The sequence below is a fragment of the Lonchura striata genome, chromosome 15 (genome assembly GCF_050655825.1).
Source record: "Lonchura striata isolate lonStrDom1 chromosome 15, ASM5065582v1, whole genome shotgun sequence".
Classification (NCBI taxonomy): Eukaryota; Metazoa; Chordata; class Aves; order Passeriformes; family Estrildidae; genus Lonchura; species Lonchura striata.
The window spans coordinates 7313256-7335069 of NC_140717.1; the positions used below are offsets into that span (position 1 = coordinate 7313256).

The 21814-nt window shown below is 51.4% G+C and overlaps 1 protein-coding gene across 5 annotated transcripts in view; it reads right to left on the bottom strand.

The window, feature by feature from the left end:
- The window catches only part of TBX5 (T-box transcription factor 5), a 44576-nt gene that overhangs the window by 17703 nt on the left and 5059 nt on the right, over window positions 1-21814 (bottom strand). For 3 of the 5 annotated variants that reach the window (XM_085593086.1, XM_085593084.1, XM_085593082.1), the window contains exons 2-7: window positions 19305-19480; window positions 17488-17582; window positions 14916-15035; window positions 13920-14067; window positions 11854-12006; window positions 3572-3663 (exon numbers count right to left, since the gene is read on the bottom strand). In XM_085593086.1, coding sequence (XP_085449212.1) covers window positions 3572-3663; window positions 11854-12006; window positions 13920-14067; window positions 14916-15035; window positions 17488-17582; window positions 19305-19451 — 755 coding nt within the window. In that variant the 5' untranslated portion in view covers window positions 19452-19480. Of the gene's footprint in view, window positions 1-3571; window positions 3664-11853; window positions 12007-13919; window positions 14068-14915; window positions 15036-17487; window positions 17583-19304; window positions 19481-19613; window positions 20996-21814 lie in introns of those variants that run through there. The other 2 variants (XM_085593083.1, XM_085593085.1) reach the window with 2 other exon arrangements.

A 21814-nucleotide genomic window follows, 5' to 3' on the forward strand; every position in this document is an offset into this window, starting at 1 on the left:
CCCCAGCAGATGTTATAATGCCAAATCTCACACTGAAAACCTTTCAGACAGAGGGTGACCCCTGGGAGATTTCCCAGAACCTGGGAAATGGAAGTGGATTCAAGATGTGAGGCAGTGAGAAGGCACAAGAAGAACGAGGTGACCAAGACTGATATGCTTGAGTCAGCCTGGTGCCCCTCAGTCCAACAGGACGCTGGAAAGCCAGGGAACACCAGAGCTCACCATTTCTTCTGCTGGCACCCCAAAATGCATTGTCATCTCTGTCACGCTGGCTCTGACTCACGGAGCTGACTTTGTGTCCTCTGTGTCTGGCCCTGTTTCTGCTCTCGATGACACATGGGAATCTTTGGAATAATTCCTTTGGAGCCAAGAAGATTGCTGTGGATTAATGCCAAAGGCAGCAAACTGGCTCGTGATCCTTGTCAGAGAAAACGCAGCCACCACGTCAGACTGCGCTGTCACTCTTCCCTCTCACGTGGAGCCTTCTGGATTTTTTGGTCACTTTTCAAGGGCTCAGAGTACCCACCAAGAGAGCCAAGAGCCACCATTTCATGGCATCATCACCCCCCTCAAAAGCCTTCCCAACAGAATCTTCAAGGCTGAACTGCATTAATTTACAAAATTAATTAAATTACAAAATAACCAGGGCCTTCCAGACTACCAGAAGCTGCCCAGCCCCCAAAAGAACCACCACAGATAACAGGAGCTGCAGGTGAGCAGCAAGAACTGCTTACAGGGCTGACCAGAATTGCTCCCTCCCAGTGTTCCAGACCCACACACGTAGTAAAACTCATATCCCTCTATGTTTTTTCCTTGCTTTTTAGTGTTTTTGAGGGGGGGGATCCCTAATCAATAAAATAAAAAACTCAACCTCATGCTCAGAAACTTGAAAGCTTTGAAAAACCTACCCAGGGGGTCCATCCTACCAAAGAAGCTGCTGAAGGCACCTCTTGTGCTTCAGCAAAGAAAGGCAGTGGGAGGAATAGGAACATTCACTGGAATTTGGATCTCTCTGGACTCGTGGCTCCTCTTTTCCAGTGAAATCCTCTGCTGCTGAAAGTCTTCCCACCACTCCTGAATGAAGTTCTACCTGGGCAGACTTATTGCTTTTTTTTCTGGGAAATCAGAGGAAAAAAAAAAACAATATGGGAGGCCCTGGAAAGGAGAAAGCCATGGAGAGGGATGGACCCAAAGCCACGGTGGGTGAATGTCAGCTCAGAAGTTTCTGGTACAAAAACTCTGCACTGTTATAAACATGTGGGGTTTTCCAGCTACTTTTTTTCATAATGAAGGAATAGCACTAAAAAAGCATCCCACCATCATCTCCAAGGGCACAAATGGACACCATTCCCCTAAAACCAGAATAGACTGACTGGTCCATCACTGGGAAACAACATCATAAACATACATTTATATATTAAAATATATAAAATACATATTTAATTACATTTTAATACATATTTATGTGTCAAATCTATATAAACCCACAAAAGGCAGGGCATAGTTCTGCAATATTCTCAATCCTGAATGGTTCTTTATCTCATAGACACAACCTATTTTTTATAGCTGCAATTTATTTATATATATAACTGATTTTATATATGGTTTTATATATTTTCATATATAATTTTGAATATATTCATATATCTACATAAAAAACCCACAAAGGTGGGCACATATTTGCAACCTTGAATGGGTCTTTGTTTTACCATAATCATCTTCTCCTGCCCTCCCTTAAAAAAATGCCACCTTTGTAAAAGCACACAGCCGTTCCTCTGCTGAGTTATTAAAATGAACATCAGAAATTATCCAGTAAAGGCAACGATTTTAACCCTTCCAGCCCTGCCAGGCCTGAGTGGGTGTATTTATGTATTCCCAGTGTTCCTGTTCCCTGGATCATGGACCGCAGCGCCTGCATAAAAATGCCAATCAATTTTTAGCACGGGCTCAGCGTGGCTTGATGCCATGCTCTTCATATGGCACCGAGCCCTTCCTAAGAGTCCTCCCTGTTCCACCTCCTCCCTCCTGCTCCAGAAACACCCCCCCACTGAATCCAAACCTTCAAATCTTTCCAGTGACTGTAATGAAAGGGTGGTTTGGCAGCAAAAAAAAATATTGGCGGGGGGGAACACATCATCACTCAAGTTCCAGCAGGAGCTGGGAGACTGGCACGGGTGGGGGGAGCTATTTCAAGGGGTAGTGCCACCATAAATAAATAAATATTGACAGATCCTGCCAGGATCTGTTGGAAAGGGCAGGCAGGGAACACAGGACACATTCAGGAGCCCATGGAGATGATTTCGATGGAGCAGATTAAGTGGTACCTATACATTTTTTACTTTTTTATGCATCTGTCTTGGCTTTTCTGGGGCTGAGTCTGAACATGTTTGTACACAGGAGGATATTTGCCCAGTTTGAGTGGGTTCCAGGTGTGTTTGCAGGACTGCAGGAATTATTTGGTGCCTGACAGCAGAATTTTCCTGGCTATGGAGAGCCACACTCAGGTCATCAACTACAACAACCAGAAGTGACCACCTACAGCTGGCTCCTGGGTGGGCAGTGGGAAAACCCCTCCCATCAGAAGGTCCCAAAGCTGATCTCTCCAGCAGGAACCAGAAATAAAGGATCTGAGTGGCTCCTCCCCTCCTAGAAAATGCTCTGAGAGAATCTCCATCTAAGTTCGACTCATGGGTATGGCACCATTCCTGCAAAACATTTGCACCAGGAAGCAGCTTGACACATGGAGAAAGTTCCAAGTGAAGGGAAAAGCATGAAGTTAATTACCAGCAGGACCTGACATTTAGAAAAGGACATTAAACAGGATTTTCAAACAAGATTTAGGCTTGGTTTTCAGCTTAAGTACTTGCAGCCAAACCCGAGATTCGAAAAGGTCTCCTCAGCCACTTGGCCCTGGAGATCCCAACATTTTCTAACCTTTCCTTCTTCAACCTGAAACCACCACACCTCTGCTCCTGCTCTGCACATCCAGAACCCAGCAGGAAAACACTCTCCTCCTGCCAAAGCCCCTCCAAAGCCAGTAACAACAGAGCACAGGACTCTCACCACCACCTCCAGAGGCAGCTGGAGCAAGCTTAAAAACTATATTCCCAAAAGAAGGCTGGGAGCTTTGTCTTTAAAGCACTGTCACCTGGGAGAAAGAACACTCAGGAATTCTCCCACAGTAGCCTGGTGGCCAGAGCTTCTCCTAGCTACTCCAAGTTTTGAGTGGGTCTAAGTCCAGCCTCAGAGAGGAGAGTTTAGTATAAAGCTAAAGGTTCTTCTGGATGGGGACGTGTCTGAAAGAAATGCAAAGCTCCTGTGGCCAAGACACAAGTGAGGTCCTTTCTCTGCCACCCAGCAATTCAAGAATTCCACTGGGAGCAGAAAGTCCTGGATTTTGGCCCCATGTCCTGGGAATATTTCAACGCCCTGCTGTAGAACACCCATGCAGATGCCGAGGCAGGGAGCAGCACCATGACCCGGCACAGCCAGGCCACAAGGGACGTGCCAAGCCAGGCCCAGGTGGCTCTGGTGGCCCTGGGAGGGTCCCCATGAGGGTGACACATGTTACCTCTGCATCCTGGACATCCTGTGGAGCTCCATGTCGTCGCTGCCACGGAAGCCTTTGGCAAAGGGATTGTTCTCGATCTTCAGCTGCGTGATCTGAAAGGGAGGAAACACAACGGGGTCATCGCCAGTCCAAGGCTTGGCCTGGGAGAGAGGGGACAGGGGATATTCAACCCAAGGCAGGTGGGATGGGAGGGAAAACACAGCTTGCAGGATCTCCAGTCATCCCTCAGCTCAGGCACTGACCACTCCAGATGGGCCTTTCCCTGGAATGCTCCACAGGAAAAACATCTCCGGCCAACAGCCTCTCGCTTCTCCCAGGCTTGTCCTATAACAAACATGTGGGACTGCTCACGCACATTTTTCTCTGGAGAAAATTTGCTTTCTGAGAATTCTTACTTTTGTTTTGCTGCTGGGACAGGAAGGGCTTCACTGCTTGGAGGACCAGGGATGGAAGTTAGGTCTGAACAAATCCCAACAAGTATTTTCTCATCGATGCACAGATAAGACCAAAACCTCACCTCTCAGTCCCTTCTCACTCTCTCCCGGGTGTTTCAGACCAGCTAAATGTGCTCCAGGTGCTCTGCATTTCCATCCTGCCCCACACCTGCCAGCACTGCATGGGCTAATTACCTAAATTACTTAGAGAGCAACTTCACCTGTGACCATCAAACCCTGGAGGACTTCTTGTCTCCCCATCACTTCCAGTTTGCTCACCAAATGAGCTGCCTTGAGAATCTAAAGTTTAGCCAGATTAATCCTCTCAGACTCAATTTTGGTCCTCTTAAAACATCTAAATTTAGCATTTAAAGCAGCTTCTAGACAGACCATGCCCTTACCCAAAGGGACTGTGCTGCTCCAAGAGGTTCATTCCCCTCCTGCACTACTTTTCCTGAGGGTTTTGGTGAGCAGGGCTTGTCATTTAAGCCAATATTCATTGTGGACCAACAACACCCTCAGCTACCCTGTGGATTTTGTAAAAACTCACCATGCCATGCCAAATCTCATGCAAATGCTTTGGTGCCTTGGCAGAAGAGGACTGAGCCTGGACCAGGTGTGATATCGCTGCAAAGCCCCAGATATGGGCAGAAGAAGGGAAAGTTCCCTTTTTTCCCCTCTTTTTTCCATCGCTGCCTGGCAGTCTGAGCTCTCAGCAAGGAATCAGAGAGAAGACACTTGCCCGGGAGGAAAGACAAGCCCGTGTTTGCCACTGGAGGAACGTCACGCTCTCCCCACGTTTTATGGAAACCCCGTCCTTCCTTCCTGGTGAGAGTTGGCCAAGGGGAAGGAAAGAGCTCAGGATCCACGGAGGGAGAACAGAGAGAGGTTCATGTTCACCCAGTCAAGCACAAACAGCCGGGCCCAGCTCCCTGCCAAAATCCAAAGAGGAAAACCTGGCTCGCCCAGTGTCAATAGCAAACCTCGCCAGGTGTATGCACAACCAGATTATTTTGCTCTTCTCTTGTATTTTTGCATATTTTTTTCCAAGGGACTTTTGTTTATTTGCCATTTTTGCCTCGTTCAGCCCCAAACTTCTCAAAGAGCCCCCCACCACACTTACACTTATCTCCACAGGCATTCCCATTAAATCAGGACCATACTTCAGCACATAAACAAGCCCTTGGCACTTTTGGCACTTTTTTTTCGGTCCCTCATTTCAGATTTCAAAGAGAAGGGTAAACAAACAATCTTTTGGGGTTGATTTGCCAGTTGAGCCATTCTCTAGCAATAAAACAGAGGTGCATTTTGTAATTAAAAGGCCTGAATTATTACACAACCAGCTGTGTATTTTGCAAAGCAACTGCCTATCGGTTTGAAGGTGGGGACTCTTCTAGAATGAATAATAGGCATTATTCAACATTTTGAATGTTCCTGAAGCCCTGTAAATGTAGGAGTTGTCCTCCCTTGCCGACCCCAATGGCAATATTTGCTCACATAAGTGAAGTCCTTCAGTGAGTGAGGATTTACAGGATTGGCACCAGCACACAAAGGCACAAAGGGCCGGATTCATCCCAACCTGACCAAAGGCATTTTAACCAAGGCGCCTCACTGGGAGCCTCAGCTCCCTGCTGGAATCAAGGGAGGGAGATGGGGACTGCCAGAGGGCTCTGGGGTGGGTGGCAGTGCCTTCACAGGTCCCCAGTGCACTCTGGTCACTGGAGGAGGAGCCAGCAGAGCTCCAGCCCCTTGTTTAAGCCCCTCAGTTGAATGCCCCGTTTGATTCTTCAAGCTTTTAATGACCCACGAAATTGCAGACAAAATCTCGAAATGGGACCTCAATATTGCAAATCTGGTGATTTGGGAGAAGTCCCCTAACCCACACGAGGGACACACTTACAAGCAAAGGTGTTGATGCTGGTGGCCAAAAGCCCCAAGAGAATCACAGCCAGCTTCAGCCTCCTTAAAATTAAGGATCTGCTGGATTAAAGGCATCTAAAAACCAGGGACTACATCTTTAGAATTAATTCTCAGACCTGTGGTGTACTTCAGACGGATTGGAGCTTCCAGAACAAAGTTTCACAACAAAGGTGACAAATCATGGCATCAGCCACCACAAAGCCAGGAGAGCCCAAGCCAGATTTAACAAAACTGTACACAACGAACTAGAAAACAGAAAAAGCTGGAGAATCCCTGCTTTAGCAAACAACCTGTGGAAGATGTTTCATTTGGCCACTTTTTTGCCTGACTTACAAAATATTTCAGAGGTGGAAAAGCAAATTCAGGGGTGGAAATAACCTTCTTCTAGATCAGCTTTGCCACAGCAAAACTGAGTTTAATTGACTATAACTCATGGTGGGGGGGGGGGGGGGGGGGCAAGGGGGGGAGAAAATCTGTCAGAAAGTCAAATGACAATTACCTCATGAAAAATAAAACAAAATACAACGTCCTGAGAGGTCATTAGACAGAGTGCCCAGGGCTGAATTATGCAGCACAGGTTCAATAAAACTGAAGGGCTTTGTTTGTGTATTTGTGACTGCAAAGCTTCGCTGGCTCCTGAAGCTGCCACGGACCCTTGGAGACCAGAGCTTTGCAGGGTGAAGCCTCCCAGATTTCCACTTTTCAGAGCTTGTCTGACCTATGGGTTCATCTTCACTTTAATGGGAAGTGACAGTTCCCAATGGAATTGGGAATCCCAAAGGAATCCCTGGGCTGCTCCCCTGCACTCCTTTCTCTGGGCTAATTGGCCACAAAACGCTTCTGCTGAGACCTTCCCAACATCATCTTTAGCTCCAGCATGAAAAAATTCAGCTTTGTATCGAGTTAGGTTGAAGAAAGGTGCTTTACTTCTTTTTCCTTTACCACAGACATGTATTTATATGGGATTTGTGCCTAAGGGCTCATGAATATCATTATGGCCAAAATCAAAACTACCATTTTGTATTATTTTTTTATCAAGAACTTGCCATGATAAGATTTTTCTCAATTGTTTCTCACTTTAGAAGTTGGAATAAAATTGAAATTTTGTTAGGGGTGTGTGCTCCACACCAGGTGCTCTGGGCTCTATTTTATTTACATATTTTGCTATCAATTTATTTTTAAGCACTTAAGCTAAGGGAAAACACTTCACCCTGATCTTTTTAGGCTCTTCTGAAACTAAAAAAGGTTGGACATTCTGGAAAAGGAATGTGGATCCTTAATTTCTGGGTTCCTACTCAGGTCTTCTTGAAGAACTTAAAACTGATTGGGGGGGGGAAAATCACTATTTAGTGATGAAAAGGTGCAGGTGAGCACCCTTGAGAGGTGCAGAGCACTCACAGAGCTCCTGTCCCCGTGGAGATCTGTGTCTCCCTGGCCTGCAGGTGGCTGTGGCCCTGCTCAGGGGGGCAGAGAGGGCTGGAGCTGCAGTGCTGGAGGCACAGGAGGCTCCCCTGGCACGGGAGAGCTCACAGAATTTCCTTTCAGGCTCTCAGGTGGGAACCATGGCAGGATGGAGGAGGAAGCCAAGGCAGAAGAATGGGAAGAAGAAAAAGAGATGAAGACAAGGTGGCTGCAGAGCCCAGGGACACCTGGGCCAAGCAGAGGAGCTGGATGGGAGCTGGGACTTGGAGCAGGGGTAAAGGCCAGGAGAGGGGAGGGGAGGAGCTGCTGGCCGTGGGGAGAAGATGCTGAACCCAAAGGCAGTGAAGGAAGTGGGAGGCACTGGGAGGCTGGCTGGGGGCACTGGGGTGAGGCTCACTGAGGAGGCTGCTGCCTGAACTGGGGCACAAGGACCAAGGATGGGCAGAGAGACTCAGCACAGGGTTTTGGGGAAGGAGATGAGTCTGCAGGCAGGATGGATGCCAGATCCAGAGGCAGTCTTGGCCAAGCTTGAGGAGAGGGGCTGCTTTGAGGACCAAAAGGGTCCAGGGGCTCGGGGCTGGCTGAGCACCCCATCCCAGGGCTGGCAGGGAGCAGGGACAAGACTGGGGACAGAAGGAGACAAGGCTGCTTCAGCCAGAGTTGTGAAGGACACAAGATCTCTGGAAGGAAGCACTGTCCCACCGAGGCTGGAACAGCAGTAAGGGCCATGAGGAGCCCCAGAGAGGGTTGGGGAGAGAGCAGCAGCTCCCTGCCATCCTCAGGTGCCCCAGGGCTGCACAGAAGCCACCAGCTCTGGTGATGAAGAGGAGCTACTTGGTCTCACCTTGCTCAGCCCCAGGGAGCTCTGCACCCCAGCACTTGGGGTCCCCTCTTGGAGAAGAGCCTGCCCTGGGCAGGGAGAGGGGCTGTCCCCTCTTGCCAACCAGATGGAGAAACACAGGGACAGTGACCCCAGGAGGGGCAGGGAAAGCTTGGGGGCTGCACGGGGGCATCCCATGAGGTGCCAGCCTGGCCACCACACTGCTGAAGAGGTGGAGGTGCCCACCTGCGACCGAAGAGAAGGACAGGGGAGCTCTCAGGAGAAAACAGCCCACACCCAAGGACCTGCCCACCTCCAGCCCTCAAAGACAGTGACAAGAAGCCACAAGCTCAGGGGGTACAGGCTCCAGAACTCCAGAATGAAGCACCAGCTGACTCACCAGCATGATTTTAGCGCTGGGTCTTTCTAGGGGGAAGGATGAAGCTCGGTTTTCAGAAATCCCACCAGATCTCTGGCAGTGAATCCAGTCTTGGGCCATGCCCTGCCCCTCCCTGGTGCACACAGCATTTCTGGGTGCCTGTAACATCCCAGTCAGAGCTAACGTTTCCTTAAAAGAATTTTGACTACCAAGAATGTTAAATAACTTAGGGTGGGGGGGAAAAATCAGCATAAAACCAGATATCCTGGGGGGGGGGGAACCAATATAAAGCCCAAGTCCAGCTAAGGGGGGAAAGTAGGTTGTAAAAATTAATGAGAATAATTGTTGTGAATTCTTGCTTTTGAAAGAACCCTCGTGAGGGCAGAACCTTAATTATTTCTGTCTATTAGGTTCATTTCCTGGTCCTAAGCAGAGAGCTCGTACCTAATAAATACGAGCCAGTAACACAATGATTTAAGCTACAGCAAAATGGTGCTTAACTGCAGGGGAAGTTAATATTTGGGAATCAACCTGATTGCAAGCACCCATTGTGTAAATGGCAAGGAAATGAAATGTGCATGTGACCTTTTTTAACACCTCACTATTTCTGGGGTGTTTTTAAGGGTAGCAGAGAGGGGGGAGGTGACCAATGGAGCTGCTGACAACCACCCTGAAAACTTCACCAAAACTCTCCTCATAGCTTAAGCCTCTTTTTGGGGAGTAGGGCTGAGGAGAGGGAGATCCCAGGGTGCTTAAATATCTTTTCAGGCTGTCTAAAATACCAGGGGAAATAAGCACAAGTCCTACACTGGGATTGCAGCTGTGCTCTCGAAATAAATTGACCTATCTGGATGCAGGCAGGTATTTCTATAAGCTGTGTAAGCAGGGACTCAAATGCATTTTGGGGTGAGTCACACAATTCCTTCTGTAATAGAATTCAGCTATAACAGAGCTCTTGAAACCTAAACCCCATGCAGGGATGAATCTGTGTGTGTGTAAAATACATGGGTGTATAAAACAGTGTAAAATGTCAGAGGCTGGGTGGGGTGGATGGGAAAGATTGCATGAGGGATGAGCTACAGGTGAGAGGTGAAGGTGAGAGAGAATTGGGAAAAAATCAGCAGTGCATGACAGCAAGAGCTGGGGATGCCCCACATGTCAGGGGCTGCCATCCTTTATGGCTGGGGAAATGCAGCCTGCGTTGCAAGAGGAAAATCTGATTTTCCAAGCAACCTCTCAGCTGTGAAAGCTGAGCTCAGTTTCAGCTGGTGGAAAAGACCCCAACTCAGTTTCACCCACCTCAGCTGGAAGATGTTTCTCCTCAGCATTTGCATCAACCCCAATATCATTCCCCATCTGCACTGGGGTGAGCTGCAAGTTTTATTCCCTTCCCTGCAGGGAGATGCCATTTAGGGAAGATCATCCCCCTGGTTTATTTTTATGGCTCTCTCTTTCCCAGTTGGGATTTTATCGTGGGGCTACAGCCACTCTTCCTCCTTTCCACCCCTGACTCCAAGCAGCATGGGGAGGAATGTGTGTGTCAGGGGCAGAGGGATGTCAGAGTCTGTGAAATGTGTCAGGGGTGTGTAAAATGTGTCCTGGTGTGTCTGTGGGGATTCCTGCCTGTGTCAGATACACAGATGTCATTTCTTATCACACAGATGTTGCTGATTTACAATCAAATATTCCTGCTCCTCCTAGCATGGCAGTTTTCCCAAACTACTGTACTTACATGTTCCTGCTTTGCTTTCGTTTTATTTGCATGATCATTTCTTTTCCTATAAACCAGCCCCGTTTTTCTTCAAAGGAGAGCAGTCCCATTCACGTCTGTTTTCTGCTCGGGAAATGCCTTTAAAGCAGGCAGTGTGTCCTGTTTTATTAACTCCCACTTCTATTAATATTATATTCTTTCTGCAAATCCATCAAGCAGAAGTTAAACTTGATTTTATAGCATCCACAGTGGAGTTATAATTTAAGGCATAATTTGGCAAGGACTCAATTTGGATTTGGTTTGCTTGTCCTGGCCGTGCCAGCAGCTCCTATTTTAAAGGGCAGGGAAGTATTTTCCTTTCTCCCTAGTTATGGTGGAACACTCTTTCTTCTCCAGCCCAGCTCTGCTCTCTGCATCTTGCTGGCCAGCTGACGGATGGAGGAAATGCAATAATTTCACACTGGTTAGGAACCTGCATTTCCAGGAAAGCATCCAGGATTTCTTTGGGGTGCTAAATGACTTTTCTCTGTTTGAGAAACAATTATTCTATCGGGTACCAAGGAGCCATCCTACCTGCCTGTAAGTACAAGTTTACAGTACATGATTTTTTGTGTGATTAAGAGAGGAATTGAGTTTTCATGGGGCTGTGGCACAGTTGGTGAAAGACATCCCTGATTCATCTGTGGAGAACCACGCTGCCTTCACCACTCAGCCTTCCTCCTCCTCCCCTGCTGGCTGGGGAAGCCCAAACCCAAAGCAAGGAAGGAGCGGGAGCAGCGGGCTCCTCACAGAGGGGCAGCGACAGCACGCCAAAAACCCCCTTATTCCACCCAACCCTTCTCTGCTCCAGCAGAGGACAAAGCCAGGCCGTTCTTTTCGTGCTTTGTTTGCCTGCTGCCGGGAGCTGAGCCTCCCTTTCCTGGCCGGGCCTCCCGGCTGCCGAGCCCGCAGCCCCCGTGGGCAGCCGGGTTATCAGCGCCCGGCCGCGGCGGGGAGCGCCCGGCTCCCTCCTCCAGATTAGGAGCCTTTGACCCGTGGGGAGGGGGGAGATAAAGCAAACTTCCTCGCTTGGTCGTCTCCGTGTGAGCAAAGCATCCTGGTGAGCTCATTCCCCCCGCCCCGGCTCGCCCCGAGCCTGGCTTTGTGCGGCCAGGAATAACAGAGGGGATGGGATGGGAGAGAGGAAAGGGGAAGGGAAGGAGCGAGAAGGAAGAAAATGGGCAAGGGAGAGGAAAGGACAATAAGAAAGGACAAAGGCACAAGGAGAAAGGGAAAGAGGGGAAGAGAAAGGAGAAGGAAGGAAAAGGAAAGGACAGGGAGGGGAGAGGAGGGGGAAAAGGAAAAGGGGGACAAGGAGGGGGAAAAGGAAAAAGGGGACAAGGAGGGGGGAAAAGGAAAAAGGGGACAAGGAGGGGGAAAAGGGGAAAGGAGGGGGAAGGAGAAGGACAGAAAGAAAAAGGAGAAGGAAGGAGCGGAAAGAAAAAGCAGGGGTGAAAGAAGAAGTAGGGAGGGCAGAGGGGCTGAGTCTCTCAGGAGGAGGAAGGGTGAAGGAGCGGGATGCGCTTTGCCGGGGCGGGGGCCGGCCCAGCCGCTCACCTTGTGGTTTTGGTAGGAGGTGACGGCGATGAAGGCGGTCTCCGGGAAGACGTGCGTGCAGAAGGCGGTGTTCTTGGAGCCGAAGCCGTTGTTCTCGTCCGCTTTCACGATGTGAAGCCGGGGCTGGTATTTGTGCATGGAGTTCAGGATGATCTGGGCAAGGGGAGAAGGAGAGGACATCCCGTGGGAATGGAGGGGGCACAACACGGCGCATTCCCCCCCTTTTCCTCCCAGGGAAGGAGGAGACACACACCAGCAGGAACCCGCAGCCCCTTCCCCAAAATGTTTGCCCTTTTCAGAACCCCCTCGGAAGGGCAGATTGCGCTGCTGGGCTAGGGGCACGGATCTCTCCAGAAACCCTCCCGGGAGGTGCTGCCAGGGGCTTCCTCACCTGCTCCCCCCTCCCCAGCCCTTCTCCGGCCACACAAACCCCTGAGGGGCCAGAACTGCTCCCCCGACACGTGCTGGGGCAAATGGGGCATCTCAGCACCCCCATCCCATCCCGGGGGTGGGTAAAGAGTGAAGAAAGGGTGAGGGGCGAGAGCTGGAGGGGTTTAGGGCCATCCCTCCCGCCAGCCCCCCGCAGAGGAAGGTGGCGGAGCCGGAGGGGCTGGCGCGGTGCCCCAGATAAAGAGCGGGCCCGGCTCGGTACCGGGTTAGCCTCGGGGGGGATGGGGGCGGCGGGGGGCCGCTCGGCCCGGTAATGACTGCCGGACCCTGGCGACAGCAGACGCAGCGCGTCCCGCCGCCGCCTCCCCCGTCCCGGGGGTTTAAGCAAATTGCTCTGACATCCAGGAAAGTCGTAGACATCAACGGTGAACGATCTAATGGTTTTTAATTTCATTACAGCGACTCTAATTGAGAGGCTCCTGGCGCAGCTCCTCCTCTGAAGTCCCTTATTGTCCCCTCAGCGTCTTGGGTTTGTTTGGAGGGACTTTTTTCCCCAGAGCCGCCTGTTCCCAGCGGGGATGCCTGGCCCCTTCCCCCCGGCCGGATCCCCCCCTTCTCCCCAAAAGCACCCCGGGGGTGGGATGGGTTCCCCCGGCTGCGCTGCTCCCCTCCCTCTTCCCGCAAGAAAACTCCTGATCCCTGGGAAGCAGCCCTTGCAAACTCCTTCTTCACCAGCTCAATTAGAATTAAAATAAAATTCGAATTAGAAAAAGAAAAAGGAAATGAACCCCCGCAAATAGAGGTGCAAAGGAAAGCTTGTAAATGATGCTCAGCATTGGGGTGGGCTGGGGACTCTGCTGGCTCCTCTCCCCTAAAGCTCTCTCACTTCTTGGCTACCACGTGGGCGAGGATTTAATAGCACAAAATTTATCATTAAAAAGCGAAGAGGAAAAAAAAAAACAACTTGGAAAAAATGAAACTGAAGTGTTGAAACGAGACTGGAGGAAAATCCACTTTGGAAAGGGCTGGCGGGATCTGGAGTCACATATTCGTTCAATTACATTTTTTTTTAATATATATATACATATACTTTTTTTAATTCATACATGCACATATATATTTTCTCAGAGGAACTTGCATCTTTGGAGACCTTCGAAGGAGGGCTGTTCCTGGCTGCAGAATTCACACAAATTTTCACGGCCCCACGAGTCTCGCAAAGACCTTTTTAATGCCCAAGAAGTTCTAGCGGAACTTCAATTTCTCTAATTGTCTTTAATTATTTTTTTTTTCCCTTATCGAGGGATCCACATCGTTTAAGGTCCTATTTCCTCCGTTAATTATGCCTGATTGATTTTACCTGTTAGGCAAATTCCCGGAGGCAGCGGGCGGATTTTAACGATTGGGGATTCCCCATGCAATTAAAATCAGGGTGCCCAAATACTCAGTCAAGCCGGGAGAGTTTCACCCACTCGCCAAGTCCAGGCCCGGGGGTCTGGCATCAATTCCCACGAAATAACCCGGATTTAAAGTCCATGCTTCTGTTCCTGGGGGTTCCCAGCGGGGCTCCTCCCGCTCTCTCAGGGCTGGAAACAACACCTGGATTTGCGGGTGGGTGACACTGGCACCACCTCGGTGGCAGGGGACACCGGTGCCCTTGTCCCAGCGCCGGTACTTACGTGTCCGAAGGGATCCAGGTGGTTGTTGGTGAGTTTGAGCTTCTGGAAGGAGACCAGCTGCCTCATCCAGTGCGCGCCGGTGGCCGGGGAATCGGGGTGCACGTACAGCCTGCCGGGCATGGCCGGCTCCGCCTTGCCTGTCACCGACCTGCGTGGGGACACGGGGCTGAGCCGCGGCACCGGGGCCGGCCCGTGGGCTCCTGCACCCCGTCCGCCCCTTCCCGGGGCTCCCGCTCCCCATCCATCCTCTCCCGTGGGCTCCTGCACCCCGTCCGCCCCTTCCCGGGGCTCCCGCTCCCCATCCATCCTCTCCCGTGGGCTCCTGCACCCCGTCCGCCCCTTCCCGGGGCTCCTGCACCCCGTCCGCCCCTTCCCGGGGTTCCTGCACCCCGTCCGCCCCTTCCCGGGGCTCCCGCTCCCCATCCATCCTCTCCCTGGGCTCCTGCGCCCCATCCGCCCCTTCCTGGGGTTCCTCCCGTGGGCTCCTTCCCCGTCCGTCCCCTCCCACCCAGGTACCCCGTGTCGGGGAGCAAAGGCATTTCCAGCGCAGAAAGGGCATTTCCAGCACGCCTGGCTCGGGAATTACTGAGCTCTCTGGCACCTTTCCCGTCGGAGATGGCTCTCGCCGCTCTCGCCCGTTTAACCCCATCCTTCCCCTTTCCAGAATTAAGGGCCAGGAGCAAAGGACCGAGCCTTAAAGATCCTCCTGCCCGGACATATTCCCTTCCTTAATATAATTAAATAATCAGCTCCACAATAGCAAATAATGCCATCGTCAAACAGGATTCGTTAATTGCGACAGAATTCCTGCGGGTTTTCCTTTTTTTTTTCGGATGCATTTCTCTCCCAGGGGCTGTGGGAACGCCCCACTACGCCCAGGTGAGGCTCCTGCAGCCCAAAATTTTGCATGGAGAAAGAAGGACGAGGCGCTGATTAAAGGATTTCTCCCACCCGGGCAGCCCGGAGGTCTCGTCCCTCTCCCCCACGCGTGCCTACCATTTATTATCCGCGAATTTGTATCTGTGGTCATCCGCGGGCACGATATCCATCAACAGGATGTACTTCGTTTTTGGATTGAGTCCAGTGACCTTCACTTTGTAACTGGGGAACATTCGCCTGTTGAATAAATAGATAAATAAATAAAAGTATAAAAGCAGTTAAGTTTGCCAGGGTGGTTTCGCGTGAGGGAGACACTGGGGAGAACATTTAACAAAAGGGTTAAACCACATTGCCGGGCGGATCTTCCCCTTGGGTGCTGCTGGTCCCATCCCGGGCGAACCGGGGGTTTTATCGAAGCCAAATCGGAATTTCGAAGCTGGTTTGTTTATTCACCTCCTCTTGTGCCTGCTCATCTGTTACTATCTTTACTAATTACTTCTTTCACCAAATTTTGAATTTCCATTTTTCGAACAAATCTGAGGGTGAGAACTTTTGGAAGCAAGTTACTTCCCTCCCTGCATAAACCGCTGGAACAGGAGAGGAAATTTGCCAAAAATAGTTTTAAAATCAAAGTTATAATATAGATACTCCTATAAAAATTATATTTATATATCTTTCTATAAATGTATAAGTTTATGGAATATGTATATGTTTTTATGTTCTCGTCTATTACATATATAGAAATATAAACATTTTAAAATACATTTATAGTAACACCTTGAGGTTCTAGGGACAGATACGGGGCAAAAACCCTGCACGCACTCAGGTGTAAGAGAAAAATCCGTGAACAGCCGTGTGGTCACCCCGGGAGAGCAGCAAGCACACCTGACAAATCCTTGGAAACCCTCGGACACGCACAAGGCGGGCGCTTTTCGAAATATTTTCCATTACTACAAGGCAAGCACTTAAACCACTGCTGTTATTTTAGTTCGAGCTTTCCAAATATTTAAAAATAAAGCAGATGAAAATGGAGCCCTGAGCTTAAAACACGCATAAACAACCAAAAAAAAAAAATAATACCCAAAAAAAAAAATGTCCCACACCTCTAAAAATACCGCGCTGCTCTCCGGGGCTGGGATCTTATCGCTGCCGTGGGCACCTGGGCTGGGCTTTAATTCGCTTCTAGAAAGTTAAAGGGGGTGAAAAGCACCCAGCGAAGGAAGCGGGTGTTGAACTTCAACGTTTTAAGAGGGAAGAAAGCAAATTCCAGCTGGAGATTGATCTGCAACTGCATCGAAAACACCTGAGCAGCAGGACCAGGGGCAATGATGTAAAAAAGGAAACCCAGCCCGCATCGCCCCTCGAGCCCTGCCTGTAAATGTCTCTATTTTATTGCTCTCCAGATGAGATCTCTGTCCGCAGGGATTTTTGTTTGAAAATTCTGCAAGGTGGTTTCTGTCTCCCTTCGAAAGTTGATTTTTTTTTTTCTTTTTTTTTGTCCCTGTGAACCGGGGTTTTTTTTGTTTGTTTGTTTGTTTCGAGACATCCCAACACCGACATCATCCCATGTCCCCTTGGCCACAAAACCCTTTCAAATCCATTTTTTTGCAGAAGAGAGGTTCAAGGGGAAGGCGAGATCTATTCGCTAAAACTTTATCCAACCAGCTCGATATTTATTTTCCCCCTCCCTCTTCAAGCAAATTACAACAAATACCAGCTGACAGCAAAATGAAAGTTTTCTGCCTTGTTGTGTCCCTACAATCTAAAACTATTCCTACAGGTGGAGGTTTTTCCCCTTTTCCTCCAAGGATTTTAACTGAAAATCACAACGAAAAATCCTCCCTGGGGCTGCCCCCAATTTGTTGATAGGACTGGAGAGACTTTTTTACTGCGTCTCGCTGGCCACTCTTCAATTTAACAACCCTCCAGCACATTAATATCCAGGATAATGTTAAATCCCCTCAAAAATACCCGCGTCCACATATAAATATCTGCGGATCAGGTTTACACAGCTGCTCATGGAATCGATTAGAACCCCAATAAAGTCGAATTTGCAAGGCTGAATATTTTTCCGCACACCCACGCAGATAAACACCCGCACAGAAACACACCCACATGATATTTATTTGCGGACGCATCTATCTCTGCATCTAAACAGCTTTGTTATCTCTCTATAAACAGTAGCTTAAGACCGCCTGGACTTTTAAAAAGGATGAAGTGGCTGAGATGGGAATATTCGCTCCAGAGTGAGCAAAACTAAATAAAAAACTCTGTAAAACGGCATGAAACTTTAGGGGGGAGCGGAAGAGCCAAATTGCTCCAATAATAATAATAATAATAATAATAATAATAATAATAATAATAATAATAATAATAATAATAATAATAATGGCCCACCGAGCTGCTCTAAACAAAGTTGGCTTTTTGGCCAAGTGGTTACAATTCGCGCTCGCCTGGAAAGTTTCCAAAGGCCTGAAGTCGGAATTAATGATCCAACTGTTCTGGTTAAGAAAGAAGCCAGAAGAAACAATTTCTGCCGCCTCTCTCCGGGCAGGGAGGGCTCTCTCACACACACACACCCACACGAGGGCTCGGACACGAGAGCTGTGACCGGCCCTGTGCCAGGAGGTGCCCGCTGTGCCCCCCGGGCGGGTGTGTGCCCCCATGCCCGGAGCCCCCTTGCTCTTACCTCCCGGCCTTTGTTATGATCATCTCCGTGCCCACTTCGTGGAACTTCAGCCACAGCTCGCGTTCGTGCAAAAACACCTTGATGCCCTCCATGCCCTGCGGAGCGGGGAGGCACACAGCGTCAGCCCCGAGAGCCGCGGGGACAGCCCCAGGGGAGCGGGGACAGCCCCGAGAGGAGAGGGGACATCCCCAAGGGGAGCGGGGACATCCCCGAGGGGTGTGGGGACATCCCCAGGGGGAGCGGGGACATCCCCAGGGGTTGCAGGGACATCCCCTGGTGTTGCGGGGACATCCCCAGGGGATGCGGGGACAGCCCCGAGGGGAACGGGGACATCCCCAGAGGTTGCAGGACATCCCCAGGGGGAGCGGGACATCCCCAGGGGTTCCGGGGACATCCCCAGGGGTTCCGGGGACATCCCCAGGAGTTGCGGGGACAGCCCCAGGGGGAGCGGGGACATCCTCAGGGAGTGCGGGGACAGCCCCAGGGGGAGCGGGGACAGCCCCACCGGGGCGGCCGGCCCCGCACGGCCCCGCGGGGAGCTGGCCGGGGCAGGGCCGGGCTCTGCGGGCCGGAGCTCGGGGCAGGGCCGGGATAACCTTGCCTCCGGGCCGAAGCGTGGCGATGCGTCTCAGGGCAGGCCCGGAGCGGGGTCCTGCGGGCCGCGGGGCTCCCGGGGCGGGGACGGTGGGACAGAGCCCCCGGAGCCGGCTCCAAGCGCATCCTCCCGGAGAAATCCCCCGGCACCCCGGCCCAGCCGCTCCCAGAACCAAGCGGAGGAGATGTACACGGTCCCACGAGTGATTTACACCCCCGGCTGCGCTCTGCAGGCTGGAGCGGCGTGGGGTGTCACCCTACCCCCCTCGCCCCCGGATTTTGGCTTTGCCACCCGAGAGCTGCGAGCCCTGCGGTTGGGGCAGATGCCACCGCGGGGACAGAGCATCCCTCCAGCCGCGCTGGGAGGCACAGGGCACCCCCGGCCAAGCCAAGCACTTCTCCCCTCGCTAAAAAAGCCCGGCCAGACTTCGGGGGTCGCTTTCCAAACACCCCCGGTGCCCTCCGAGCCTTCTGCCGCACCCCGTGGGCAGCGGGGTCCATCGGGGGGACCTGCCAGGGAATAAGGGGGAACCCCCCAGTAGGACGGCGGCGGAAAATCTCCTTTTCCCGCATTTCTCCCCTCCGCTCGCAGGGCTGCCCGAGCCCCCGGGGCCGCTGCCAGCACCGGGAGCTCCCAGCGCGGGGAGAAGCCGAGGGACGGCTCGGAGCACGGAGATCCCGCACGGAACCCACGCGTGTCCCGGCACACGCAGCGCCGGGAGGAGCGAGGGCTGAGGGAGGGGTGAGCGACACCCCAAATGTCGCTCTGGGGGTACCCACGCGTGACCAGCCTGCGCTGAGTGCCCGCTGGGGCTGCGGGGTGCAGCTGTGCCCGCCTGGGTGCCCAAGGCGTGCGCAGAATGCACTAAATATATAAATTTATATATCTATATAAAGGTATCTCCGCTCTCTGGGTGCTCGCCCGTGCGTTTGCCCACTCAGGCGCGGACACTCGTGGGTGTAGGGGTGCCACTGCAGGGCGGCTTCCCCTCGCTGTTATTTGGGCTCCTGCTCCCCCAAAACTCTCACGGGCACCTCCCCGCAGCTTTGGCGCTTGAGCGCGACCTCAAAGAGCACAAAAGCAGGACGGGGCCACGGCCAGGCGAGGCTTTGCCCTGGAAGAACCCAACCACGCAGCCGGGGCGGGGGCAAAGCGTGGGGAAAAGGGGGAAATGACCGAATGGGAGAGGGCCGGGTGGAAGGAGAGGAGCGGGGCTGCTTACCTGCTGCGTGAAGGCCGCTTGCGGCGAGGTGGGCGGCTTGCTGCTGGCCCCCAGCTGCGTGTCCTGCTTGCCTTCGGCCTGCAGCTCCTTGGCCTCCGGATCCGCCGGCGTGCTGGGCAGCCCGAAGCCTTCCTCGCTATCCGCCATGTTACGAGCTTCCTTCGCCGAATCCCCCACTGCAGGCACACATCGGGAGAGAGCAGAGATAAGAGACGCACGAGTCAATGCTGAGGTTTAATAAAATATAGCTATTTATCGAGCGCGGCGGCCCCGAGCCAGCGCAGCGGCCGCGACCGTGGCAGCACTCACTTCAGCTGCCCGGGGAGGGAGCGAGGCCCTTTAACTTTGGGAGAGGGAGAAATAAAGACTTTTATTTATTATCGCAGCCCGCAAGGGATGATAGGATTGGGGTGGGGGGAGCTCGGGGGGGTGGAGAGGGAGGGGAAGGGGGAGGCGGTATTATTGAATGCATCTTTTGGAAAAGGTAAACAGCGCGTTTTTCGGGCTGCCCGGCAGCACGCGGCCAGCGAGGCACCCCCGGGGCTGCGGAACGAGCAGCTCACGGCACAAACGACTCGGGAGAATCGGGGGATTCGAGCTGGGCGCTCCAGAGCCTCCCCCGAGCCTTGGTCACCTCCAATTCCTCCCGGCTCGCTGCGGCCCAGGGGGGTTTAAAGTCCCAACTTTCCTGCCAGGGAAGTGGAAGTTTTCATCCCGCTCCGGTTTGGAGCAGGAAAACATCACTGACACACGAGGCCACTTCTGGCATCCAATTCCCAAGGAAAATTCAACTTTTTGCACCTCTTGTAAAACAGGAAAAATTTTAAAAGCCCGTTCTTCTCTTACCCCGGGCAGTTAGAAGAAAAGCAAAGGATGGACGAGAAAATTACAATATAAAATGCAAATAAATCAGTCGGACAAACGCTGTGCGAGGTAACGAGGACTCGGGCTGGTGAACGGGGGTGGAATTGGGGCTGGAATGAACTAAGCCATAACATTTAGGATAAAACTGCATCAGCAGAAAAAACGAGCTTTAAAATTACATGGTTTATATCTGATGTGAGTAACCGCAGTGAGTTTTAAAACCGTATTTTGACTTAGCTTTAAAGGCTCTATCAGGAATGGTAAAAGTTTAATAGCAACACAAAAAAAAAAAAAAAAAGAGAGAGAGAGATAAAAGCCATTGAATTATCTCTTAGGTTTTTATTGTTCTTAAGGAGTGCGGAGTTTTTGCAGCTTTGAAAACAATATTTCTAGCATGTTTCAAAGAAAGGGATTAAGTTTTGAAAGGCGAACCATATGGAGGCAATATTTGCTTTAAATACATGAGAATGTTTTTAAATGAGTTCTTCGCCCTGCAACGATATTTGAAAGCTGTTCAAAATCAAGCAGAGAGAGCGAGAAAAAAGGCAATTCTCCTTTAAAAGCCACGGAAAATTGGGAGTGGAAGGGAGTGGGGAGAAAATGATCTTCCCGGCTAGCGGTGGGGAAGGCACACACGGACGGATATATCGTTTAAAAGGACAAAAAGCGAGGGGACTCCGGTCCGCACCTCTGGAGCTGCAGCTCGGGCAGACGCGGCCCGTGCCCGATCCCTCCCTCCTTCCGTCCCTTCCCAAAGGGGTTTTTTTCAGCCACAGACCCACGGGCGAAGCGAAAGCGCTGCGAGCGCGGAAAGTGCGCGGGGCGCTGCGGGAGCCGCCGCGCCGGGCCCGGGCCCAGCCCGCGGGGGCAGAGCCGCAGCTCCAGGGACCATTTAAGGCTTTTCTCTTCCCCTCCTCCTCCTCCTCCTCCTTTTTTTTTTTTTTTTTTTTTTTTTCCTCCTGGACTGTTGTGATGTCTTGTTTGTTTGGGTTTTTTGGGTTTTTTTTTTTTCCTTGGGAAGTGCCGCTTATGCATTTTTAAATCGATTTCCCTCCAGCTTGGAGCTATGATTCCCCTAGAGCTGGCAAGGTTAGGGGGTAGAACGAGGGAAAATAATAATAAAAATCCCTAAAGCATGTTTATTAAAACAAAGAGGGACCCAGCCATGACAGCGCAGCCCAGCCCAGCGAAGCCTCCTCGATGCTGTCCGCGTCCAGACATAATTAAGCAGATATAAAAATAATCATAATTTTAAAAACAGAGGGTGTGACGACAAAAAATAACCCCACAACTAAGAACATTTGGCGATCCGTAGCTTCTAATTTCTTTTTTTTTTTTTTTTTTTCCCCTTAAAAGAGCTTCTGAGAAGAAATGGAGCTTGACAGAACCAGGCCGCGGTGGCCGGCTGAAAAATGCATCTCGCTTTGCTAAAGTAGCGCCGAGAGGGAGGGGAAAAAACACAAGGAGGGAAATAAATAGAAATAAAATCAAATCTAATCACCACCCTCTGCTTTTGTTCCGGCTTCGGCCCGGCCCCCCCAGCCCCAGCGGAGCGCTGGGCAGAGCAGCGCCCGCTCCGTGCCCGCTCCGTGCCCGCTGCCGGGGCTCCCGGGGCTCCCGGGGCTCGCTGCCCGCGGTGCCCCCGG